This window comes from Malaclemys terrapin, chromosome 1 (assembly GCF_027887155.1).
Source record: "Malaclemys terrapin pileata isolate rMalTer1 chromosome 1, rMalTer1.hap1, whole genome shotgun sequence".
Classification (NCBI taxonomy): Eukaryota; Metazoa; Chordata; order Testudines; family Emydidae; genus Malaclemys; species Malaclemys terrapin.
Window position 1 is genome coordinate 11614001 of NC_071505.1, and position 27448 is coordinate 11641448.

At 46.4% G+C, this 27448-nt stretch overlaps 2 protein-coding genes across 4 annotated transcripts in view; one reads left to right on the forward strand and one right to left on the reverse strand.

The window, feature by feature from the left end:
• ITIH2 (inter-alpha-trypsin inhibitor heavy chain 2) overlaps positions 1-21454 on the forward strand; it is a 39840-nt gene extending 18386 nt beyond the window's left edge. The window contains exons 11-21 of the mRNA XM_054016202.1: positions 2411-2536; positions 3411-3592; positions 4614-4799; positions 6852-6991; positions 7834-8006; positions 11217-11342; positions 14972-15085; positions 16185-16383; positions 17213-17385; positions 18924-19035; positions 21037-21454. Of these exons, the coding sequence (XP_053872177.1) occupies positions 2411-2536; positions 3411-3592; positions 4614-4799; positions 6852-6991; positions 7834-8006; positions 11217-11342; positions 14972-15085; positions 16185-16383; positions 17213-17385; positions 18924-19035; positions 21037-21184 (1679 nt within the window). The 3' untranslated portion in view covers positions 21185-21454. The remainder of the gene's footprint in view (positions 1-2410; positions 2537-3410; positions 3593-4613; positions 4800-6851; positions 6992-7833; positions 8007-11216; positions 11343-14971; positions 15086-16184; positions 16384-17212; positions 17386-18923; positions 19036-21036) is intronic.
• Positions 21455-21930: 476 nt separating this feature from the next.
• KIN (Kin17 DNA and RNA binding protein) overlaps positions 21931-27448 on the reverse strand; it is a 33496-nt gene continuing 27978 nt past the window's right edge. For all 3 annotated transcript variants that reach the window (XM_054016219.1, XM_054016211.1, XM_054016225.1), the window contains 2 exons: positions 26954-27054; positions 21931-25059 (listed from right to left, as the gene is read on the reverse strand). In XM_054016219.1, the coding sequence (XP_053872194.1) occupies positions 24997-25059; positions 26954-27054 (164 nt within the window). In that variant the 3' untranslated portion in view covers positions 21931-24996. The remainder of the gene's footprint in view (positions 25060-26953; positions 27055-27448) is intronic.

Below are 27448 nucleotides of genomic sequence, written 5' to 3' on the forward strand. Positions count from 1 at the left end.
TATAACAAGCAACCACGGTCCCTGTACGGTCCTACCCCTTGTTGCTGTTTCCCTGGGCTTCTTCCTACCTATCTGGCTCCTCCCCTTCTCTGGATTTGCCAGCCTCAAACTCCCTCCACTCAGGGAGTGACTGCAGCCTACTTCCCTGCAGCCCTTCCCAGCAACAGCCCCCATTTGCAGCCAGGTAGCTGGGTTTAGACAGGCCCCACCTGTTCCTGCACAGGAGAGCCTGTTCCTAATCAATCAGTTGTTTGCTTCCTGGCTCTTCCTCCACGTGCACCCTGGGTAGTTAACTGGCCTATCTGGACACCTTAACCCCCTTTCAAACCTGTGTGGGGTGGACGCCCCATCACACGCCCATTACCTTTGAGGATCTGGTCCCTGGTCCAAGCAGCATGTCTCCAGGGTCTCCACTGGCTGCAGCTAACTTGGAGGCCACTAACCTTTTATGCAGTGATCATACTCCATGATTTATGGGCCCGATTCGCCTCTCACTTACAACGGTGTAAATCAAGAGTAACTCCCCTGACGTTAATGGAGTTACACTGGAGTAGAAGGCGTGTGAGAGGTGCTTAATGTCATATCTTCAGAGCACTGTGTGAACACTGAGCACAGGACGGATGATTTTGTGGCTGAAGCTCGAGCGCGGGGAAGTGATTTTGCTTACGTGCATGGCACTGGTGAGATCGATACGGGAATGCTACGCCCAGTTCTGGTGCCTACGGCTTTTAAAGGATGTTAGAAATGGGAGAGAGTGCAGAGAAGAGCCACTAAACTGATCTGAGGGCTGGAGAAAATGCCTTACCGTGAGAGATGGAAAGAGCTCAGGCTGTTTAGCTTATCAAAAAGAAGTTTGAGAGGTGACTCTTCACAGGGAGAAAATACCAGGCAATACAGGGCTCTCTGATCTAATCCAGGAGAAAGACCTAACAAGAACCACTGGGTGGTAGCTGAAGCCAGACAAATTCAGATTAGAAATAAGGCTCTAACAGGGAGTGGGGTTACCCATTGGAACAAACTATCTAGGGAAGTAGTGGATTTTCCATTTCTTGATGTCCAGATCAAGCTTGGCTGCCTTTCTGGAACATACTCTATAGCTAAATACAAGTTATCAAGTACAGTACGGGGGTAACTAGGTGAAATTCCATCATCTGTGTTATACAGGGGTCAAACGAGATGATCTAATTGTCCCTTTCTGGCTTTAAAACCAATGACAGAGAGTCAAGAGAGCTGGGTCTCTTCCCAGCTCTGCCCTGGATTTCGTCATGTGACCTTGAGCAAATCCGTTAACTTCTCTGTGCCTCCATCCCCCTGCTGTTAAAGGGGGATAATAGTACTTCCCAACCTCACAGAGGCATTGAGGCTTCATTCATTCATATTTGAGCTTCTTGTAGGGAAAGGAGCTATAGGAGTGCAAAGCAAAATGTATTTTAACCAGTATCAGAATCTGGCCCTTTCATAGACATTTGTGCAAAGGTTTGGAATTTTTGGTTAAATTCTCCCAAGTATGGTGGGGATTTTTAAATCCTAGGTGAAGCCCACCTTAAAACAGAGTAATACAGTAGTGAATCAGGCCCACTGAATGGACCACAGTCTGCTTTCACTTATGCTCGTGTAAATCTGGGACAAGTCCATCAATTTCAATGAGTAACTCCACTATAAACAAGCAAAATCTGACCTAATATACTTAAAGCAAGGAACTCCAGTGGGATTAATTAAAAGGCCATGCACCACACCCCTCAGCATCTATTTCTGGGGAGGCCTTTAACTGTCCTTGAGGCCTTTGTCCCTGGGGGCTAACACAAGTGCGATCCTAAGATGTATTTCCACTGGAGCTGTGGACATATTAATGCCATTGGGCAAGGCAGTGGTCAGACCTCAACTGGATATTATGTACAAATCTGATCACCTATGTTCAGGAAAGGCTCATTCAAACTGGAACAGGTGCACAGAAGGGCTGTTAGGGTGATCGGGGAATGGCAGGTCTTTCTTACAAGAAGTGATTCAAAGAGCTTGGCTTGTTTAGCCTAGAAAAATGAAGGCTCAGAGGGGATATGATTCCTGTCTTTAAATACATGAGAGGGGTAGAATAAATGGGGCTAAATTGGCCATGAATAAATTTAGGTTGGACATGAGAAGAAGGTTTCTAATATCAAAGGAGTAAAGTTTGGGCACAATCTCCCAATAGGAGCAGTGGGGGCAAACAACCCAACTAGTCTGAAGATGGAGCTTGATAAGTTATAGAATGGGATTCTATGACAGGGTTGCCGGCATTAGCAGGGAACTGGACTCGGTTACTCAGGTTCCTTCCAGTCTTATGTTCCTATGCATTATTTTCTCAGGACTGAGCTTTTATTTCAAGAAGGAACGCTGCGTAGCAAACATGCTCATTTTATCGCTTCTTTACCAGGTACAAACATCAACGAAGCTCTTCTTCGAGCAATATTCATTCTAAAGGAAGCCAGCAACATGGGAATGTTGGACCCTAACTCCGTCTCCATGATCATATTGGTGTCAGATGGCGACCCTACGGTAGGTAAGGATCTTGCATTAGGTGAAATGAAAGGCCAGTTGACTTGGCTTAAGAAACACAACCAGCACATGGACACTCTACAAGTAAGTTAAGAAAATACTATTGTCCCTTCTTCCGATGCCAGCATGTCCTGCTTCAGACATCATGTCGCCCCTCTGCCAAATGGTAGTGGAATTCTGAGGCTTTTCAGGCTGGCTTCCTAGTGGATGAGAAATGAGTGACATGGAGGCTGGGTATATCCGAAGGGTAATGTGCTTTATTTACATACATACTCCAGTTCTGGAACAGAGGAGGTCACAACCATCACACAGGCAATCCCCTCTTCCAGAGAGCTCAGCCCAGACTGTGATGGCTGGTCTGCAAGAAGCTGCTCCATCCCAGGAATTGCCCCTAAATATGAAGAATAAAGCAGAAAGAAAATTAAGTTCAGTGGGGTTTGCTTCGGGCCCCAACTGCACAAATTGCCTCAAAAGTCACCCCTGGCTGCTCTACAACTGAAGTTTCTATTTGGGGATTGGTCCTGCTTTGAGCAGGGGGTTGGACTGGATGACCTCCTGGGGTCCCTTCCAACCCTGATATTCTATGATTCTATGATTTAAAAAAAGTTACGTTCCTAGCCCTCATGATTGCAAAGAGCATCTTAAAATCATGAACTGAAGTGTAAACCATTAGTGGTGTCTTCCTGAGTCTGCAGAGAGCCTGAAACTATAGTTCTGTGAGATGAAAACAGTCCTATTCATCTCCATCTGTTACAACAGCAAACCAACATTCCCACTACAGACAATGAGGATATTCAAGGAATATGGGGATTTTTAATTGGGTTGAAGGGTTTGTTCTCCATTCAGGAGATGACTGAAAGTCACTCTCTCCCCTAAAGGTGAGCTGAAGTTGACTAAAATCCAGAAGAACGTGAAACAAAACATACCGGAAGATGTCTCTTTGTTCTCTCTCGGGATTGGATTCGATGTAGACTATGATTTCCTGGACAGGCTTGCTCATGACAACCATGGAATGGCACAGAGGATTTTTGGAAATCAGGAGACCTCTTCCCAAATGAAGGTGCATTTCCTTCCCTCCACCTCTTAAACTGTGAGGGTCAGATTCTGCTCCCAGCTGTGAATCTGGAATAACTCATTCGAAGGCGATGGAGTTACTCCTGGTTCACACAGGTCCCACTGAAAGCAGAGACTAGCCATGAGAGTTCAACAGGGTAACGATCATGTCTGTAAATCCAAGACCTTCTATAACAAGGGGCTCGTCTTCATTACAGGGGTAAATTGACCTAAGTTACACTACTCCAGCCACGTGAATAACGTAGATGGAGTCGACGTAGCTTAGGTCGACGTACCCAGTGTCTTCACTGCACTGCGTTGACAGGAGACACTCTCCCGGTCAACTTACCTTACTCTTCTCAGATAGGTGGAGTGCCAGGGTTGACCGGAGAGCGTTCTGCCATCGATTTAGCGGGTTTTCACTAGACTGGCTAAATCAATCCCTGCTGCATTGATTGCAGCAGCGTCATAGTGAAGACCAGCCCATAGGGATAAACTCTGAACTGCAAAGTAGGGTTTTTGGAGCTCTGTTAAGGGCTGTCCAGATCTAGGATTTTACTCTTCAGCCAACTCTATAGAGAAAGAGTCTAGTCATGAAGGCTAAATTCTGATCAATAGAGTTGGAAAGTGCTTGAAGCCTGGACTCACATCTATAAGCAATAAATAATAAAGGGCCAAATCATCAAGTCCTTATTCGTTGACTTCACACCTGCTTTAGGATTTGGGTCCATATGCACCAGAATTCACGCTTCCTTCTGCCTCTGGGTCCTGGAAGAAACTAGGTGTTTGTCATTACAGACTGTGGGCCTGAGTCTTTCCATTGACTTTACTGGGAGCTGTCTTTGTAAATACACAGACATTTCAAGGCCTATTCAAAAGGGGAATTGCATTTCCTGAAAAATAAACAGTGCAGTCTGGCCTTGTTGGGTTCCAGATTGTCGCTTGTACCTTTTGCTGTTGCGTTAGCATGTCAGCGAGGGTTGTGTCAAACACAACAGACTTACCTCCCGTGTCTTTTCCAACTGCAGAAATTCTACAATCAGGTCTCTACCCCGCTCCTCAAGAAAGTGGAGTTTAACTATCCTCAGGAATCGGTGTCAGATGTCACCCAGAAAAGTTTCGATAACTACTTTGGAGGGTCGGAGATTGTGGTGGCGGGAAAGGTTGACGCCAACAATGTGCAGCACCTGCAGAGTATTATCACAGCCACATCAGTGAGTCAGGCTCCCTGGAGAACACCCGTTCTTGCGGCTCGCAGGGGCACAGCCTTCTCCCCATGAGGGGTAGAATGGGTCATATTGTCTGCAGTACCCCAGGCTCTGTGCGGGTTTATGCCAACGGCTGTGGGGTGTCACTTTCCTATCACCATTCCTGTCTTCAGTAGAATCTCCTAATAGTAACACATGGTACCAGAATAGGGTTGCCAACTTTCTACTTGCACAAAACTGAATGCCCTTGCCCTGCCCCCTGTCCCGTCCTTCCTCCGAGAACTGGCCCATGCTCTGCCCCTCTCCGAGGCCCCTCCCCCACTCACTCCATCCTCCCTTCCTCTGTCACTTGCTCTCCCCACCCTCACTCACTTGCTCATTTTCACCGGACTGGCTCAGGGGGTTGGGATGTGGGAGGGGGTGCGGGCTCTGGGGTGGGTCCAGAAAAGAGGAGTTCAGAGTGCGGGAGGGGGTGAGGGCTCTGGCTGGGGGTGTGGGCTCTGGTGTGGTGCCAGAGATGAGGGATTTGGGGTGCAGGAGCGGGCTCCGGGCTGGGGCTGAGGTGTTTGGAGTGTGGGAGGGGGCTCTGGGCTGGAGCAAGGTGTTGGGGTGAAGGGTGTGTGAGGGCTCTGACTGGGGGTGCAGATCCTGCAGTGGGGCTGGGGATGAGGAGCTTGGGGTGCAGGAGGGTGCTCCAGGCTGGGATCGAGGGGTTCTGAGGGCAGGAGGTGTATCGGGTCTGGGGCAGGGGATTGGGGTGCAGGAGGGGATCAGGGATGCAGGCTCGGGTGGCGCTTACCTCAGGCAGCTCCTGGAAGCAGCCGCATGTCCCTCCTCCAGCTCCTATGCAGAGGCACGGCCAGGCGGCTTTGCTGCGCGCAGGGCCGGCTCCAGGCACCAGCTTAACAAGCGGGTGCTTGGGGCGGCCAACGGAGAGGGGTGGCACGTGCGGCAATTTGAGGTGGCAGGTCCCTCACACCCTCTAGGAGCGAAGGACCTGCCGCTGAACTGCCGCCGCCGATCGCGGCTTTTTTTTCCCCTGCCCAATTGCCGCCGCCGGTCGCGATTGCGATCGCAGCTTTTATTTTTTTTTTTTGGCTTGGGGTGGCAGAAATGCTGGAGCCGGCCCTGGCTGCGCGCTGCCCCATCTGCAGGCACCACACCCGCGGCTCCCATTGGCTGTAGTTCCCGGCCAATGGAAACTGCAGGGTTGGGACTTGGGGAGGAGGCAGGGTGTGGAGCCCCCTGACTGCCCCTACACGTAGGAGCCGGAGGTGGGACATGCCGGCTGCTTCCTGGAGCCGCCAGGATCCCTTTTCGACCAGGTCACCGTATACCAGAACAATACTTCACTGTAGGCCGCATCCTTATTTCAGCCCCTTCACTGTGCAGTCCTCCTCTGCAGCTAGTGTGGAGCCACTCCACAGCAGCTGCTGCTTCCCCTGTGTGGGAGGCCATGGCCGGGGATGCACTATCCCTGCTGTGCGAGTGTGCACAAAGAGCCTCCCCGATGCCCCCACCGGAGATGGGATCCGCCCTGTGCAAGGGATGGTCTCACACTTCACAGGCTCTCCAGAGCTTGCCCTGCTCGCTCAGCAGAACTGCCCCGGCTCCAGTGCAGGCAGGACCCGGGACGAGCACAGAGGAGAGAGCAGGATTTCTCCTGTAAGCGGTGTACTGCTCAGCACAGCTCCCTCTCCTCTGCTAAGAGCTCTCCACCCCCTTCCTCACTCCCACCCCAAGTAGCACCTATAGCTCCCCTTCTTCCTTGGTAAGTGTAGGGAGAGTTCCTCCGGCTTTTTCAATCTGCTGTGACATGATCACTGGGTGTGTGTGGGGGGGAGGTGCAATATACCCCCTTCACTCAGCGCTACTCATGCTGTCCTGTTAGCAGAATCACTTTCTAAATATGTGGGGGATCAGACTCCTAACAAGGGGACCCCTGGTTTTTAAAGGTCTGCCTGGGTCCTGATCCGGGGGTGGTGGGGGTGGCGTGATATGACTACTTCATTTCACCGGCTCACACTGTGATCTTGGTATCTTTCATTCATCGCTCAGTCAAACGCCGAGCTAGTCCTGGAGACCCTGGCAGATGTTGAGGGACTGGATGATTTCCTGAAGAAAGAGCCGCATGCCGACCCCAAATTCACTGAGAAGCTGTGGGCCTATCTGACCATCAACCAGCTCCTAGCTGAGAGGTGGGGAGAAATGCCAGACGGGGACTTTTGATAGGGACCTAGCTGACCCGGAAAGGACCCTGGCGGTCACTGGGAGATGAGAGTTATCGGCACCTCCCAGGATCAGGCTTTTTATTGTACAAATGTGGAATATAAATGTAAACAAAAGAGCGTGCCACCTTCGCACCCTTGTTCTCACTCCTTCCCCCTCCTTTCTAATCGCAGGCATAAGGTTTTGGTTCAGCTTGTTCTGGCGGCAGAGTCAGTGGTGTCTATCAGCTCTGAAGAGGGAGGGAGAAATAGCTCAATGGTAGACCATTGGCCTGCTAAACTCAGGGTTGTGAGTTCAATCCTTAAGGGGGGCACTGAGGGATCTTGGGTAAAATCAGTACTTGGTCCTGCTAGTGAAGGCAGGGGGCTGGACTCGATGACCTTTCAAAGTCCCTTCCAGTTCTAGGAGATAGGTATATCTCCATATATTATTATTAACATGGGTGGGGGATTGAATGTGTGAAGTTAATGAACAAAGACCGAGAGTAAAAGGATTTGGCCCCTTGTTCTTCTAGGCCTTGCTCCATCTCCCATTGAAGTCAACAGGAAGAGCCCCATTGAAATCAGTGGAAATTGGATCAGGCTCTTTGGGTCCAATCCAACGTCCATTGAAATGAAGGGGAGTCTCACTATTGACTTCAGTGGGCTTTGGATTGGGACTTTAATCTTTGCCATTCACATTCCCAAGGTCCTAGCTGGTTCCTACCTTTCTGATTCCCCTGTTTAGGATGAACCAGGATCACGGCTCTGATTTAAGCAGCAGCTGCCCAGCACAGATGGTAACAAGGGGGTTTATTTATTTTTCAACACAGAAACCTGGCCCCCACTGCTGCTTTGAAAAGGAACATCACCAGATCCATCTTACAGATGTCGCTCGACCACCACATCGTGACCCCTTTCACGGCCATGTTGATAGAGAACCCTGAAAGGAATGAGAGAATGCTGGCAGATTCTCCACAAGACCAAAAAATAGGCTGTTGCCCAGGTGGGTGTCTCCATCTGCCCCATTTGTCAAGCTCTTTTTGGCATTTAAAAAACCAACTTGCAGTGGAAATGAGCTGTTCATTGTCACTTATGCAGACTAACGAGGTTCACTAAGACAACCTACGTTAGTGCTCATGCGGGGATCTGTATTTTAAGGGAAAGGCCCTGAATTAAATGGGCAGTTAAACCATCAGCTTCTTGTACAGTTAAATTTTCAACATACCCTTTTTGTTGGCGTTACCCTCGGTGGGGACTGACTGCACCACATTTGCCCATTCTGAGCATTTCTGTAAACCTACAATGACACCGCTTTATTTGTTGTAGGAACAGATACGTTATTCCACTGGTTCTCAAACTTTTGTCCTGGTGACCCCTTTCACATAACAAGCCTCTGAGTGTGACCCCTCTTATAAATTAAAAACACTTTTTTATATATTTATATATATTTAACACCATTACAAATGCTGGAGGCAAAGCGGGGCTGGGGGTGGAGGCTGACAACTCGCAACCCCCCATGTAATAACCTCACAACCCCCTGAGGGGTCCTGACCCGCAGTTTGGGAACCCCTGGTCTATTCCCTGTGTTCCACTTATATAGAGGAGCTGATTGAGTCATGGTGCGGCTGTTTGTGGTCTCCAAGATGGCTGTGGATAGGTCACAAGACCACTGGAACTGGAGCTCTCTTAAAGATAGAGTGTCTTCGTTCATTAGTCCTCCAGAGTGCTCTCTTTCCTTTGTTACTGTCCAGCCCCCATTTTACAGCAGCCTTCCATTGGGCCAAAGGGGGCGGGGCTTGTTTGTCCTGTTAGGACCTGACCTATCAATGCCCATTGCTGTCAATGGGTGCCTTTCCACTGCCTTCAGTGGGAACTGTTCAGGCTCTTAATTTATTCATTCATCACTGCAAAGCCAGATGACAAATCCAGTACCGACTATATTAACAGCCGTTATCAGCATAGGGCACTCGACTGGGATGCAGAAGTTTAATTCCTGTCATTGGCACTGACCTGCTGAGTAACCTTGGGCAAATCACTTCCTCTCCCTGTGCCTCAGTTTCCCCATCTGTAAAATGGGGATAATGACACTGCCCCCCCCCCACCCTTTGTAAAGCATTATGAGATATGAAGATGAAAAGAGCTAGATATTTTTATTTTTATGTTGCGCTCTTGCTGTTCAGTGGTCTGTAATAGTAGTATGTTTTTATTGGAGGAAAATGTCTGAACTGTGGTGAAAATGAGGCACTGAAAACCAAATATTACTCCCTGAGGCTATAGTGAATGGTGATTTATCATGTTACTAAACAGGAGATATTCTGCTAGATTGAGATGAAAGGGAAGCAACGTATGTAGCTGCCACAGCACGGTCAAGTTTGCCTTTCACTTTAGAACTGTTTATAACTATGCAGAAACTCCAGGCCCATCTGTCCTGCGTTCTCAGACTGCTGGAAAGATATCAAAAGTGTCCTCATCCTACTGCAATCAAATGCGGTTTTTAAGTCTGCAAGATGTTACAGTTGGTTAATTTGTTTTTCTTTTACATTGTAAATCCTCAACTGAGATCCATGTAGAATGAAAAGATTTTTATTTATACCATGTACTATGGCTCACCACGTCTGCGCATCACTACCCATGTCCATTTGCTAAACCTATTACAATGGGAATTCCGCATACATTGCATCAGCTGATTTCTCCAGGTCATGGTTTGCTTTACTTAGGAGGTTGGATGATGTAATTGATATTAACATTGGGGCCATTGTTCTTTCAGTGTGCTAACATATTTCCCAATTACATTAGACATTAAGGATCAGATCTTGTTGCCACTGAAATCAGTGGCAAAACTCCCGATGAGCTTCAAGGGACCAGGATTTGACCCTAAGAGAGGATGATACCCATAAGTGCTCTCGCATAGCAGTCCTACACTGACGGCTGTAGAAAATACAGTGGGTTGAAGAAAAAAATCTTGCACTTACCCGGGATGGACTAGATAGCCATTTATACCTTGAATAAACCAGAATCAACCCAGGTTTAGACTGGCTTCTGCCTTAGGTAGTCCTGTCCCAGACGCGCTTCACAGTCTTTCGCCAACATTGAATTCACTCATTTTTTAAAAGAACTGGTTAATTACATATTTATTATTATGCTATTCTGAGACTAGACTGTATGCTGGATTTTTCCATTGCTTAATATGCAGTAGCATTAATGTGGGGCAAAATTCTGAAGTCCTTGTATAGTTTTTAACTCATTCTTTATCTCAAGCCAACCTCCCATCGAGCTGTACCGGTGGGAGTTTTGCCTGAGTAACCACCGAGTAAGCTCTGAATTAGGGTGAGTGTACAAAATAACCTCAGTACTTATTTCTCGCATGGAAAGCGCTGAACCACAGCACATGCTGAAGATCTTTGCCTAATCGGGGCCTATTCATGTGAGTAAAGGTTAAAGGATCAGGCCCTAAGTTTCAAAAATAGTCTCACACTGAGCACATTAAGGGCTTGTCTTCTTGAATATTTAATTCACAGCAAAGTGGGGTGTGAATCTACCCCGCACTAGCCTGCCAGGCACTTAGCAGTGTAACTGCAGGATCATGGGTAGCGGCGGGAGCAGCACGGTGGCTTAACCATGTCAGGTATGTAACCCAGCAGTTCCAGGTGCGTTTGTACTTGGCACAGCTAAGCCAGGCCTCTGCTGCTGCCCATACTACCCCGGCTACACTGCTATTCATGCTCACACTAGCTCGAGGAGAGCTAGAGCAAGTATACGGACACAAGCAGGAGAAATCATACCTTCATTGTGTTAGCTATGTGTTGCAAGCGTAGCCACAGCCTAAGTGGCTGTGCAGACCCCCTAACAGACACTAACAGTTCTTAGTGCACTTTGAACTAGTCCCCTTTGAAATGGGACTAGATCAAAGCACATTAAGGAGCTGTTAGTGCACGTCAGCAGGGTCCACATGTACACCCTGTGCCGCAGCCTAGTGTGGGATAGATTCACCCCCCAGTTTGCCATGGACTAAATGTTCATGTAGGCAAACCCTTAATTGTAAATCAGCCAGATTCTGATCTCAGTTACACCAGGGTAAATCTGGCATAAGTCTCCTGCAGTAAATTGGATCAGAATCCCGATCATTGTGTGCTAAAGTGAAAATTACAATGATCCTTTATCAGTGCAGCCATTTTTACTAATTTCCAATGTCATGTAACCTCTTCACAAACAGGTACTTTAGGTGTAGCCTCCAATGGCCGTGATAAGCCCATCCCACCCTGGGCGAAACCCACACCTACGGCAAAGCGTCCATTAAATGCTCTCAAGGCTCCAACTGCATCTACTCACATAACCTCAGGTAAAGACGGTGGGCTGTCTGTCTGCTTTCCTCCCTCTTGCTTTGCTTAGTACAGCTCTTGTATACAAAGGTGTGTGTGTGTGTATGGGCCGGGGGAACAGAGCAACGGCGGAAGAAGCCAAATGGCCCGTTTATCCAAATGGACGGAGATAGCACTGCCTGCTCTCCATTCACCTAGGGACAGTCACTGCATTGCATTGGTTTTGACGTGCCATTTCCCCCACCCACTTTCAGAGGTCACTGGCCTCCACTGGCAGAGGCCCACATTCCAGTTTGAGACCAGTGCAAAATCGCCACATATGCTCTCAAGAGAGGGCCTCCGTCTGGATACAGATTTGGCCCTGAATCTGAACTTGCCCATAGTGAAAAGGCAAAGAAACCCCGAATATTTGTTGCATGGCTGCTACAGAAAGGGAATTTCAAAGCCTCATTTCTTCACTGTGATGCTGCCCTGCAATTGTTCTCAGCACCCAGATCACAAAGATTTGGGCCTACATATTCTAAAACAGGGATCGGCAACCTTTGGCACACAGCCCATCAGGGAAATCTGCTGGCGGGCCGGGACGGTTTGTTTACCTGCAGCGTCCACAGGTTCGGCCGATCACGGCTCCCACTGGCCGCAGTTCGCCGTTCCTGGCCAATGGGGGCTGCGGAAAGCAGTGGCCAACACATCCTTGGCCTGCGCTGCTTCCCGCAGCTCCCATTGGCCTGGAACGGTGAACCACAGCCAGTGGGAGCCATGATGGGCCAAACCTGCGGACGCTGCAGGTAAACAAACCGGCCCGGCCCGGCAGCAGATTTCCCTGATGGGCCGCGTGCGAAAGGTTGCCGATCCCTGTTCTAAAGCATCCAGTAATTCTGGATGTCTCCAAGCTGGAATCAGTAGGGCCTGATTTTCAAGTCAGCAGCCACAGTGCATGCTCAACCCCTCTGAAAAATCCAGCTCTAAATGACCCACACCGGGCACCAAAAAAATCCAAAATGAGAGGCTGTTTTTGTAGTTTAGGCCCAAGTCTAAATGGCCTGGTGCTGAGAATAGCGGAGCCCTGTCCATGCTAGCATTTACATTGAAACTAGCACCAGTGCTGAAAAACAAAATGCAAAATGTGCTAGGGAGATGTATTTATTTAGTACTGATTCATGTGCAAGGTAGTACTTTATTTGTCTGGTCAAAACCAGGCACCTCTTGTACTGGTAAATGTGGGGGCTTGCCCCCCAGTGTATTTAATCAACCCTGGAAACAATTTACCACGGGGCATAGTAGATTCTCCATCACTGACCATTTTTAAACCAAGGACGGCTGTTTTTCTAAAAGACCTTCTCTAGGAATTATTTTGGGGAAGTTCTATGGCCCATGCTATACAGGAGGTCGGCCTACCTGATCACAGTGGTCCCTTCTGGCCTTGGAGTCAATGAATTTGAAGCTGATGAATAAAGGTGCTTTGCCCTAACGCTGTACAGAGAGATTTCTCAACTGCCCTGAGTTTGCTTTTGGAATGGGGAGTATTGTGTACATTTTGCTTTGGTAAAACAGACATCACATGCTCATCTAGTGACTCCACTGGAGAATAACAGTCAACGATTGCTACCAACTAACGCAGCTATTCCTGTAGCCAGTAGAGGCCGGTGCTCTCAAGTTCAAACCCTATTCAGAACTCATGCAGAGGGTCGTTACAGACACCCCAAAGTTACACTCAAAATATCCATGGCACCATTGTATCGCACCCAGATAAGGAGGAGTTCTTTACAAGCATGGTGCATCACTTATGTGGTTTAAAGCATGAATGGACAAAGCCCTAGAAAGTATACCCTAGGGGATAATCATGAGGATGGATTCGATGATCTAATAGGTCTTCCCTGCCATCTGCTACTGGGAGTCACAGTCAGTCCAAAAGGCTCTCTTTCTGGCTCATCTGTAGTTGCAAAGTTAATGCAACATTATTTCCAGAGTTAATTCCCATTGTAAATGACAGCATGAATGTTGTGTGGTAGATAAGGATCTCTGGATTCTCTGAAGGCTGCTGGGTCTCGTTAACACTTGGGTCTCTGCCATGATTTAATGTCTAACTTACACAAACGATCTGGGAGAGCCATCGTCTGCAATCGCTTAATGACAATGCAGACATATGCAACAGTAACTGTCAGCCCCCGTTTGAAGGCGTGCTCAGTGGCGAGGCCAAGGGTTAATCTTAGACTTTGAAATAGTTAAACTTACTGTTTTGGAAAGGGAAAAAATGAGCAAGAGAGTCCAGCTCCTGACTCAGGTGTGTTCTCTGCACTGGCAATTCTTTGCATTATTCTGTATTTAGGGGCTTAATCCTGCTCCTGTTGAAGTCAATGGCAAAACTCCCATTGGCTTGAATGGCGGGGGGAGGGGTGGGGATCAAGCCATTAGTCAGAATAAGGACATAGGATGTAGAGATGGGTCCCAGCTCTGAAGTTTGGATTTAGATCTGAACTTTTCCCCCAGCTGATTGGGGGGCAGAGTGAGGGGGTTCAGCTGGGAGCAAAATTCAGATCTAAATCTGAACTTCAGAGCTGGGAGCCATCTCTACATCCTATGTCCTTATTCTGACTAATGGCTTGATCCCCACCCCTCCCCCAGTCCCATCTCTAGCATTACCTGCTGGATACCAGCTTTTTAAAAGAAGGTAGCTCAGACTCTCACATTCACAATGTAGCACATGGTGTTTTCCAGCTGGCAGCTCATCAGTTAACCCTGTAACTCAATGCAGTGAATTAGACGCCGAGGCCGGGAATGCAGCATTCTCTCCTTAAAAGGATGAGACCTTGTCACAGCTCTGGGGGTGCTGGCAGGCCCCTCCAACTGCACAGACACTGAAAAATCCTTAGATTGCCCACATCTACTAAAGTAGGGGGTCTCTATGACACAAAGGGATGGGGCCCTTGGCTCCCACTCCCCGAGTCCCTTTAGTATGGTCTCAGATTCCCTAACCCCCAAAGGGGTAGAAGGTAGCGGTGCCAACTGCCTAGTGGGTCATCCTGTGGCTTGCCAAACCTACCTTTCCTAGCCAGTATACCAGCATTGGCTTCTTGCAGACTTAGAGTGGGGCTGGTAAATGGCCTTCCCGGGGGCAGTATCCCGGAAGGCTCCCAGGAGTCTCCCCTGGGAGCTGTAGAGCTGCCATCTGCTGTCTCCCAAGGCTGGCCAGCAACTGCCGGGAACGTCCTGCTTTTAAGCCTTTATGCCACTCTTGACATGACTGGCAGGGCCAGCAGGGCGGAGCCAACCTTGCCCAGAGCTGCTCTTTAACCCCTTCATCACCAGTGCAGGGTTTATACACCCCATCACACACCTATGGGGATTTCTGGTTCATTTAAAAAAAATGTAACAGGCCTCTGTAAGGATTGCTTGGGAATTTCCCCATCTATCAAAAGTGGATACTACTATTTATTCCTTCCCCAGGGGTGTTGAGGGATAATTGATTAACTTTGTAGAGTGGAAGCACTTTGAAATCAGCAAATAAAAGTAGCTGTGCTTATCTATGTCCATAGGTAGTGAACTACATTTATAGAGCAGTGAGGAAACACTGTTCAGATCTCATTCAAGTAATCACACCCCTACTTTCATTTTGTTTTTTTATTCCCCACTTATTTTTGTACCTTAGTTGACAATGACCCACATTTCATCATCCATCTGCTAAAGAGCCAGGAGAACATCTGCTTCAATATTGACTCAGAGCCTGGAAAGATCCTGAACTTGGTTTCAGATCCTGATTCTGGTAAGAGAACATGAATAGCTTCCATTTATATAGCACTATGCATCCCAAAGGATCTGAAAGGCCATGGTTTGGGGAAAGGAATATGTACCAGGTTCATTGTGATGATTCTTGCTTTACTGACTGCTATCAGTTCTAATCAAGCCAATTTTCCTCTGACCTGAGATGGAATTCAATGCCGCTACCCCTGATTTATGTCGATGTAAATGAAATCAGCATTAGAGCACACTCAAGTTGCAGAACAAGCTTGCTGGGCTTAATCTCAATAATGTGAATACTAAGTTGGAGCGTGGTATCAGTTCCCTGGAAACTGGTGTGATGCTTGTAACGTTCTCTACATAACATTGACATTAAGCAATCTACAGGGAAACTTCTTCCTACGTACTTGGCTTCCCAGTATTGCTCTTTGCCTGTCAAAGCTGGCAGTCATTGCTGTTCTCTGTCTGGATTGTGGTTTTGAACAGGTAGTCTATTCGCAGCTTTCCAGCAGCAACTCAGTCCCTAGACTGCCAGCTGGCACTGGACTGAGCAATGGGTGAGCCTGGGCAGTTAGATGAAATGTACTTAGATGTAAAATAGAAAAAGCTCACACCGTCTCACAACCCTGGCTGCTACCATCTTAGGAAATTCAAACGAGCACCATAACATGCCTGCAAGGTCGTGATCAGCTGGTAAATTGCAGTGATTACACAAGCACACACTGTGGATCACTTGCAGACAATAGAATTAATGATATCTAATGTGTTCCATTAACACTGATCTATAGGATAGACGTGGATAGACTTCTGCAGATGCACCAAGAATATCTTATCCATTCCACTTGAAACCTGCTGCTGTGGGGCGGCGTTTCTTTCATTTGCACTTTCAGTTGAGCACAAAGAAGAAAGCAGCGGGAGATAGAGAACGGAAAAAAGAAAAGTCGTCTTTGGGGCCAAGCAGGAAATCAAATTAATAACTAAGTCCAAAAACTGTGCATTGGGAAGTGGTCTTCTCTCCTCAAAGCACTTTAGGTCTGATGATTTGTTTGTCTCCTATGACTTGAATAAGTCTCTGGATTACATGGCAAATTCATGGAAAACATCACATACTCTACTTTTCATAGGGATCGTGGTCAACGGGCAGCTCATTGGGGCCAAGAAGCCTGAGAATAAAAAACTGAGCACCTATTTTGGCAAAATTGGATTCTATTTCAAAAACAAAGGCTTGAAAGTAGAGATCAGCACAGAGATGATCACCCTGAAAGACGGATCTTACAGCACCGCGCTGTCCTGGTCCGACACAGGAAGCATCATTCGGAAAAGGTGAGAGGAGGTGCATTTCCAATGTACTTTGTGGAAACTATTTGGAATATGTCGATCCCTGTGGATCTGAGGGCAAGAATTACCCTTGAACATCCCTGGGGAAATGAGCCTGGCTTGGCTTTCTAATCTCTTCCTCAAAATGAAGAGAATAATGTCCTGGTTCATCCACTGAGCAGCTGTATGTGTCTAAGTAGCTCGGTTGTACTGTGACTATAGATGCTAATATTTCTTAATTTGTTTTGTAGTAGAATTCAGGGACCCAATCAGGGATCAAACCCCCACTCTGCTAGGCGCTGTACAAACACAAAACAAAAGGACAGTCCCAGCCCCCAAACAACTTACAGTCTAAGTATAACGGGAGAAATGGATGGATGCAACAAACTAATGGGGACAGCACCAAGACATAATAGCAGTCAGCGTGATAAGCAGTGGTCTCAACAATGAAGCCATTATGAACAGTTTATGTTTATGAATAATAAAGGCTCCTTGATCTTTTTTGTATTGACCCTGCATTGCCATAGTGAATGAGCCCGGTGCTAGGCAATAGGAACTTGTGAGTTCTCATCTTGACTCTGCCACTGAATTTGCTACGTAGAGCTGGGCAAGTTAGTGAACTTCTCTGCCTCAGTTTCCAAATGTGAAAAAGGAGAGGGTTATCACACTCACCCTTGCACGGATTTGTTGGGCGGTAACGAAAGCTCTGTAAATCCTCATTAAAAACTGGGACTGATTAGGTACCGCATTCTTCACACGTCATTGTGCACAACAAGCGAAGTGCCTCAGCTGAACCAGGGACGCGGCTCTCATTTCTGTTTTGTGCTTCCGCTAGGCTGCTCGTGTCTGTGAAGAAAGACCGCAGTGTCACTATCGCCATGGACACGGAAATGTCCTTCATTGTTTTGCTTCATCGCGTGTGGAAGAATCACCCGGTCAACGTTGATTTCTTAGGGATCTACATTCCCCCTACAAACCGGTTCTCACCCAGCGCACATGGGCTGATAGGTAAAGACCTGTGGCCGGGTGGCAGGAGGAGGGATCTGATTCTATTGGTTTTGGCTAGAACTCTGTGTGCTGGGGAAGAAGGAAATCATCAACGAGAGGAGAAAAAAGTCCCGTATCTAGAATAGTGTTGTTTAACTTTCTATCAAAATAATTAATTGGCTTTCCCATGAGAAATCTTCCTTTAGGACCCGAATGGTTCTTAAGCTAACAACATTCAAACACTGGGCCAAATCCTCCACTGGTGTAAGTGGGGGTAGCTCCATTAAAGTCAATGGAGCTATGCTGATTTACAGGAGCAGAGGATTGACCCCCTGTATTTTAGGGCCAAATTCTGCCCTCATTTATGCCAAAACCAGCAGTGTGGTCAGCAGGTGGCCTTTCATATCTACTTGACTTCCAGAGCTCAACGCTCAGTTTTATGATAGTGCATCAATAGTCACAGGGCATGTAATAAGATAAGGCCCCTTCCCCAAAGACGTTATGATCTGAACAGAGGACAGAAAAAGGAAAGTAATAGAGCAGTTAGTAGCGTGACCAGATGTCCCGATTTTATAGGGACAGTCCCGATTTTTGGGTCTTTTTCTTATATAGGCTCCTATTACCCCCCCACCCCTGTCCCGATTTTACACATTTGCTGTCTGGTCACCCTAGCAGTTAGGTATGTTAGTTCCAAGGTGATTTAATTATTTACTTGCTGCCACTTAATAGGAGACACCATAGAAGGTGTGACCAAGTCAGTGGATAGACTTAGCCATTAAGACAAACCTTTCTTTGTACATCAGTGAATGGTCACAACCCCAATTCGGTGCTTCTGTTCGACTATGCGACTCACCAAACCCAGCATGAAGCATGTGGAAACCCAAGAGGAATCATTCTCGGTCCCCAGAGTTCAACTGTGGAATGAATTTATAGAATAAGCCAGGCTGATCTGGAGTCTGACCACTTGCAGGGCATCTGCTCTGTGACCAAGGCTCCCCATCACAGCCAATTGGTGAGGGGAGAGGAGCAGAAGAAAGAATTAATGACCTCTCCCCCCCACACACACATCTCACATCTATGTTTTTCCCCAGCAGAGTCCCCTCTCTCAGGGAAGGTGGAAGAGCAGAAGACTCCTGATACCTTCTGGAGATCTTGCCCTCTGCAAATCTAATTTACCTGACAACCATTTCCATACCACAGTAAAGGGGGATACCCTGAGATGGAAGGGTTCTTTCCTGTGCAAGTCACCTTTAAAAACAAAACACCCTCATCACCCTTTTTAAAATTCAGGAATCCCTAGGAAAGTTCCACAGCAGAACAGAACTAGTCAGTATGAGCTTGCCTTACTGATCTTCCCAGTCCCGCTCTGCTTAAGCAGAATCAGTCAGGTGGCTCTAAAGCAGAGCACCTATCTCCACAATGTGGAAGGTCCCAGCGCATTACAAAGACCAATTTGCATGCTTGGGATTGTTGATTTTTAAAATGTGCTACACGACGGCTTAAAATGTGATGGCTGAAGGCCGTGACAGGTGACCAGTTTTAACCTTCTCTTTGGCCAGGCCAATTCATGTCTGAACCAGAAGTGCATATCTACAATGAAAGACCTGGTCAGGATCCAGGGAAACCAGAAGCAACCATGGAAGTGAAAGGACACAAACTTACTGTCACCAGGTAGGAATTCTGCGTAAACTCAGCCAAGAAAAAGATCAGGCCCTAAAATGTTTGGTAACCTCCCTTCTGAATGTAGTCGAGGAAAATATCTCTAATTATATAGTCATTCTCTAACAGTGACTTCTTAGCTCTGTGATTCCCCCAGTTTCCTCTGCTTACAAGTAAAGCATGTTTTTTTTCCTAACTGTCAGCACAGCAGAGCCAACACAGCACTGAAAGTCAAGCTGGGTTCTTTCCTGTTTGTGTATCACCACTAGTAATAAAAAACCCACTGACTGAATTCTGCCCTTCGTTACAACTACGGAACCCCCATTGCCTACGTCCTCCAAAGTCTTGGTTGGGCAGTCAGCTACGTGGTGTACTCTCTGCACTAGGGGGTCCATGGAAACCCCTCCGTGTTGCTGCAAATACATGGCTGTGCCAGGATGTGCAGGTTGGGAGCCAAGGAGCAGCTACTCTATGCAGTGGATTTCACCCTGAATATTAGTTCAGAAAGTAATGCTGGTCTCAGGAGGAGATTAGCGCGGTGGGAGAGCTAATGGCAGCATGACTCCTCCGTGGACTGTATTGCAATTAGGGAGGCCAGGGACTTCTGAACAGTAAGAGTAGAGCAGGATTTCCTTACGAATCTGCTGCTTTTAGGCTACGCCAACTCAGCAGGAAACCTCTGCCCGGCGTTTAGGAGGAAGTTTGTCTGGCACAAACTTACACACATTGCAAAGCCTGTCAGTTATATCCTTTACCTTCCCCGGGGAAACAAGACCGTAGCATGCCTCTTCAGGAGTCAGAAATACCTACAGTTCTCCCAATTAGTATAGCTTTATACCTCGCTTGCAAGTGAGAATAAATGTGCTCTGAACAAGGTATCCCAAATCCAGCAAGGAATGCAAAACAGAACACAGTCCCTACAGAGCAGGAACGCACAACAAAGGGCCAGATCCTAGGAGATCCACCACCACATGGAAATCCACTGGTTATGCCCCTACTGTTACCATCCTAGGCAGTTGGATGCAGAGATCTCCGCCTCATACTGGTGATGGCAGAGTTGTCCTAGGCAGCAGACACACAACTTTCAGCCCTAGCTTATTCATTTAGGGCCCAGGTGCGCCAACCTTATTTGTTGTAAGCAGCGGGACTGTGGGTGTAGTAAAGTACTATTCAATGTGCTCCAAGGTGGCACAACTGAGTCCTTACTCCACTGTCAAAGATATGGACTTCACCTACTGGCAGAACACACCTGGCCAGTTGGCTTCCTACATTCTCCCTGCTCTTGTCACTCAACGGTTCTGAAGCTTTGTTAGCAGCACATACATTGCACTGGGGTTTGAAGCTTATTTTTCATGAGAATGAAACATAAAAGGACAGCAAGGACTCTCTCCATGTAGCATAGAGCAGGGGGGGGGGGGCAAATATGGAAATCCTGCTCTGTAGGATCCTTCAGGTTGAGTATCTTCCAGCCAGCACAGACAGTGCTCCTCCGCACAGATCGTCTATGTCGTCAGGACCTGATTCTGACACTCATGTAGTATCATACTCCACAAATAGTCCCTCCGGAGTCAACGGAGCTACTTGTGGAGAGAGGTATTACCTAATGTAAGGGTGTCGGACTCTGGCGGTCAGTGAGCAGCATGGCTTACTGCAGCTTTGCTTCCAAAAGCCAGTTAGTTTGATTTTTCTCACTATGCTTTTACATGGGTGAGGTGGCATCAAACATCTGCTGCCTCCATGCTCAGCCCCAAATGGCAGCTGAAATGCATCCCCCATGGAGGCAGGTACAATCACACAGCTTCGGTTACTACAGCTTGCAGTTTGGTTTGTGTTATGCTTTTATGGAGGTAGGAATCTTCTATCATTCAAGTGGAGAGGCCGGATGATCAGCCCAAGGCGCACGCAGGCAGCGTCTGCTAAAGTCAGACTATTGATGTTCAGGCCCTATTGCTGCATTACCTTTTCTACTTGTACCCTCACCACCCATCGTCTTTGTTGCTCTCTTTATTGCAGTGGGTTGCAGAAGGACTACAGGACAGACCAAGTGTTTGGAACCAATGTGCACTGCTGGTTTGTCCACAACAGTGGGAAGGGTTTCATTGATGGCCACTATAAAGATTATCTTGTTCCCCACCTGTACAGCTCGCTGAAGAACCCCTGAACGGCTACAGGCTCAAGCAATTTGTAAAGAAAAAAAAATCCTCCCTCCCCCAGACAAATATTCAGACTCCTTGGTATTCTCAGTGTAACAAAGCAGGCGAATGTAATGACAGGTGGCTAGCAGGTATCTAACTTAAGGGGCCATTGCTCCATGAAAGAGTGTTTCAAAGTGAAGTACGATGTGGTAAAACACAGCAGGTAGCTTTTCTGTATGTAATGAATATAAACCTGTTTAAAAGCTTATTATAATAAAGCTACTTGTTGGAATCGAGTATTGTCTCCTCCCTGCAACATCTGATTTGGGTTGCTATCACTCGATTGAATATTTCAACAAAGATTTTTCAGAAGGCTTGTAAAAGTGACGCAAAGGTATTCTCTTTCTCGTAGTTTATGGCAATCAAATACAGAACAATGTTTAGTGCTTACATATCACTTCACATCAGCTAAACACCGCAAACTAGCTAATGTAGCCACCATTAAAGAATTATATGTCCATATCAATTTTCATACCACTTACACAAGAATATAAATCAGGTAACCGAGGGAGAAGGTTGCGCTCCGACTACAGAAAATCACCAGCACAGAAAGCTTCGCTTCCATCAATGGGATTTCTATCACCATAGTCATCCTTTCCATTTAACTGAAGCACAGCTAGTTCTAAACGTGCTTCCTGACTAAAGAAATCAACTACTCATGGGCAACGGGATTGGGCTGGGCTTTCATTTCAACATGGAAACGGATGCATCGTACAAGTCAGCGTAGGCAATACCAATTTTATTTAATACATACAAAATAGAGGAACTACAGAAACAAACCTACATTCACACATGCTCTGCAATATTAACCAATTAAAATTCACAGTGAAGATGTCTGTCGTGTTGCACAGAAATATAAACTGGACTTCCTTCCGGAAGGAATCAAGGGGCATTCCCAACACAAGAGAAATGCCACAATTTAGTAAATGGAAATACTGTAACAGCATCAAGTGTTTCAAAAGCCAGCTTTGAAAATCCTCTTAAATATGTATGTTATTCAGTAAATGTGTGAGTTCAGCTTCAAAACGGAGGAGTGGACCATTTGGGCTCGAGGAATGAGGGTAGGGAACCCAAGATTTTTTTTAAATGGGTACCCAAAGTTAGGTTCCTGAATTGGTATTTAAGCACCTAAATAGCTAAGCTGATCGACAAAAGTGTTGAGCCTCCACTAGCTTCCATGGAGGTTAATGAGATAGCTCAGTGCTTTTGAAATCAGTTCACATAATTCTTCCCTCCACCTCTGCCCAGTCTTGGCCAGGTTCTCTTGAAATTCTTCCTTGCTTTACTCCACTCTAGCATGTGGCCTTGAGCAAGTCATTTTTCTTTCTGTACTTTAGCTTCCTCTGTCTCTAAAACATGGACGCCACCACCTGTCTAGCTCTCCGCCATGCTGGGAGGAATAAAGAGTTTTGAACAAGTGGGAAGTATCGTTTTATGTAAAACTTTCTTTAAACAAACTCAGCTGCAACAGATTGTTTTTAAAGCCACTTTTGGTTACTGCTCTGCAGTGCATCACCTCTATTCCTGGAGTCAAAAGGAGCATTTCAATCGCAGATAAAATGGCTCTTTCAGAAACCAGTCATTGCAGTGGATGTATGAAAAATCCTGCAATCTACTATTTCACCGGCAGGGGTCCCCTTGAGACCACAAATTCAACAGCATGCAAGACAGTGAGTGCGCCGCTTATTACTAACATGGTGACCTGAACTTTCAGCTTGCTCAGATCAGCACAGCGTCCTGCACTGTCTAACCATTAGACTAGAGGAGGAAGGAGATTTGCTTGTTAATCAAGAACACCACAGTCAGATCTTTTCAAGGAAACTCGCTCAGCCTAAAACTACTGAGGCAAGAAAGAGCAGAAGGTTAGAGACTAACACTGGATTCTCCAGCCAACCTACCCCAACCCTCCCTGAACACTGTCCCCAATGTTCTCCGCTAAAAACTAACTCTCAGAGGAGAGCCCTGGCAGCCTCTAACCCCCCAGAATATGCTACCAGCAGCAGCTCCAGCACAAGCCAAGAAGAATCCGGTACTACCCCATCCCTCTCCAACCGAATGAGATGTGCTCTGGGCACCAGCTCCCCTCATTTTCCTGTCTAGATCGTTAGGAAAGATTGCTGCTCTACTTCCTATTATCCCCCCACTGCATCCCCATCCTTCTGACCAGCCACCTCTTCACCTCCATCCTCTCACCTAATTACCCAGCCTCTCCCCGCCCCCAAAACCTCCCCTCCAGCCTGAGCCAGACTCATGTAAATGCCTCCCTCCCTCCTGTCCACCACCTCTTACATCTCTCCCTCTGGTATCCCCAGTCACTTCAATGATTCAGCTCCATCAAGTTATGACAAAACAAAGCCATGTAACTATTACCAGTTACCCTCGTCCACCCTCCCCGTTCACCCCCTATTGCTTGTCTCCCTCCCTTCTTGTCTTCAGTTGATTTTAAACTTCCAGTTAGGGGCTGCGTCTTCCTAGGTCTGTACAGCACCTGGCACAACAGAGCCTCTGTCTTGATTAAGTGTTACAGAAGAACTACTACTAAGAGAAGATCAGCACTGACTCAAGTGCATCTAAAAACCCAATTGTGTCCAATCGTGGGATTTGCTCTCCATAATTATTTTAGCTGGGGTCAAGATAATTTCTATATCATGTTCCAAGAACACATGAGATTTAATCAGAGGCATATCAGCCCAAATGTAATGTTTCATCCTCTTCCCGTGGTGGTTTTTGCATTTGAGTTATTTCAACAAATAAAGCAAGACATGCATCTGGACTCTTGGCTTGATTCCACTAGGGAGCACCAGTTGACAACAATCCTGATTATCCAGAGGCTTTTAAGGGATACATTGTACTGAGAGAGATGGGCTTTTATTCCACAAATTGCTTTAAAAATAAGTGTTGTACAAACTGTTACACGTTTTAAAAACTATTCAAAGAAAAGTGACTCATTTAGGATCCACAATAGAGCAGGAAAGCAGCATTAAAGTGAACAAAGGACTAGGCCCTGGGGAATCTATGCCAGCACAACCATCACTTCATCTCTATTAACTGAGCCGACAACTAGGTGTGCCATTTCTTTACTGTTCAGATTCATAGAAGTGCACTGCCCCATAAATCATGCCAAGTCTTGGAGTCGCTACAGAGGCAAGTCCAGCCGTGATCGGTAATGGGAACACAGAGGATGCCGGGATCAGGTCCTGACTGGGTGTGTGGTTTAGCAGAGTACTGATTAAGCAGGTTCTGCTGTAATTTATTGCACTCACTTTAAAACTAATAAACCAAACCATTCTTATGTACATCATCAAAACCCAGAAAAATAATCCCCCACAGCACTGCTGCCTTCCTGCTTTTCTTTTAATCTCTTTGCTTGTTCGAAAGCCAGAATTTTGTTTTGGCAGCAGATCCAGAAGTGTGTTATGCAAACTATAGACGACGTTACATACAGTATCTGCCTCAAGTGGCCCTTTCTAGCTGGTGATATTTTATAAAACATTTAACATAGTTCAGTAAGTAAAATATTCCAGCACACAGGTATCACCTAATCTTAGAAAAGGAAAACAAATTAAAATATTACAACACAATACAACTTTGATACAGAATCAGTTTAGACAAGATTCTCACAAATGTTAACAGATTTATAGTGGTCTTTATATAAATCGAAGTTGTTTTTTCTATATACACAAATTAAAAACCCTGACATAGTAGAGTCTCGTGTGTCTGCATAGAGGACACCAATTTGATGTTTCCAAGAGGCAGCTTTGACCCATTGCTTTGAGTCTCAAAGGAGTTTGGAAATGTCTTCATATTGGATGCCTTCAATTCTCCGTCCTTTTAAAGGCCCCTGCAGATGAATAAATTGCAAGAAAGGTTGGTGCGGGGGAAGGGAACTCTGCTTGTTAAATCTCATAATAAATAGTTACAAATTACAATATAGCTGAACTGAATCAAATCAAACCTGTCCACACTTAGTCATGTTTAAGAAAATAATAGTTAAGCGAATAGCACACCGGAAATGAAAGAGCTGCATGCCAACCAACTTTGGCATTTTTACACATTTCTGTGTTCGTGTATTGATTTTTAACCAATGTACAACTTTCATCCTTCAGAGACTGGGGACAATGCATTAATGTGCCAGGTCAGATTCTGAGAAGACTGCACATTATTATTATTATGGAATTATTTACTAGTTAGCAAGATTTAAAGAGGGATTGGACATTTATGGGGGCAGAAATAGTCACAGGTTTAATAGTTAATGGTAAATTTTGGAAGGGAAATACAATTTCATGCTTCACTCTCGATTAGGTATTAGAATGAGAGATGCTTGGGGGGAGAAGATTACTCCACATCTGGCAACTGGAAGCTTCTTGCACCTTTCCTCTGAAGCATCTGGTGCTGGTCAGTTGGAGGCAGGATACCGGACTAGATGAACCAAGGGTTTGATCCAGTATGGCAGGTCCTATGTTATATGTCAAAGTGACCAAACGGGCAGTTACTCTGATTGTCTGTTCAAGAGCAGTAACTGCACATAAAAGTTATATGTGAGGCCCTATCAAATTCATGGCCATGAAAAACATGTCATGGACCGTGAAATCTGGTCTCCCCCCGTGAAATCTGGTCTTGTGTATGGGTTTACCCTGTACATACAGATTTCGCAGGAGAGACCAGCGTTTCTCAAATTGGGGGTCCTGACCCAAAAGGGAGTTGCAGGGGGGTCGCGGTATTGCCACTCTTCCTTCTGTGCTGCCCTCAGAGCTGGGCTGCAGCTGTTGGCCGGGTGCCCAGCTCTGAAGGCAGCGCCCTACCAGCAGTAGTGCAGAAGTAAGGGTGGCAATACCATACCATGCCCCCCTTACTTCTGCGCTGCTGCCTTCAGAGCTGGGCAGCCGGAGAGTGGTGGTTGCTTACTGAGAGCCCAGCCCTGCAGGCAGCAGCACAGAAGGGTGGCAATACCAGACCCTGCCATCCTTATTTCGAAGCTGCTGCTGGCAGGAGCTCTGAAACAAGAAGCAATGTGAACACCTCTAGAAACAACTTGGTAACTCTAACAACTCTAACTTACTTAGTAACCACCACCCTCGGAAATCAAAACAGTCACTGAGTGAAGTTCTGGCCCCATGAAATCAATGGCTACTCTTACTGACTTCAGTGGGGCCAGAATTTCACTTTAAATCTCTCTCTACAGATTTATAGGACTCGTACAAAAGAAAAAAGGCCTTTTACACTAAGGCTCAGCCCATAGAATATTTTCTATTGAGAAAGGTGGTTTGTAACAAAAATGCAAACACCGTCTTAACTATAAGTAGCATGAACAAGGATTCAAAATCCATTAATCTTCAAACTCCACACCCAGCTTGATCAATACAGTAAGAGAATTCTCTTATTTCATACATCCATTTTAAGCGTATCGCTTTCCCAGCTGAAAAGTTATTGTATCATTAACAGAGTACATTTAAATTAAACCTACTAAATATTTTACAAATTTATCTTTGTAAATTCAGTATCCCATTGTCTTTTAAAGGTAACGAGGCCCAGTGGATTGAGCAGTGGATTAGAATTTAAAAAGGATTTGGGTTCTATTCCTATTGGCCGGCTGGGTGACCCTGAGCACCAATCTGTGCCCCAAATTCCCCATTTGCAAAGGGGCAATAATGACATTCACCCTTTGTAAAGGGCTTTGAGACCTACTGATGAAAAGTGCTATGCAAGATTATTAAATATATTTAAAATGTACATACAGATTCAATGATTATTGCTGCTGAGAAGTTCTTCTCGTTTATAGATTCCAAGATGCCTTCATTTCCTCGGTAACCTCCATTTAAAACCAGAACTTTCTTTCCTGAAACAGTAAACAGGAAGAACTTTACCCATAGGAACTCTCAGTGTCTTTTGATGAAGCTCCTCTCTACTGAAAACACAGGACAGAGGCACTTTGGGAAGTCTGTATCTCCAAGAACTAGAGAAGACAGTGTTCCCTTGGAAGCAATGCTCAGCTTTTCTTCAGGGACTGCTTGATCCTAAAATGCCTGAGTGATACAGATGAAAGCTGTTTTGCTTTTAGGAAGCTACTGACGCCTGCTTATCTAACTAGGTTGAAGAGCAGAGCAGCTTGTCATAACTCACTAGAAGTGCACATGTGAGATATGTAGCAATGGGAGCTCCGACACCCTCTGAAAGGATGCAGCATTCACCCGCCTTCTTCAGCTAGGCCTCCTGTCAGGACAGGAATCACC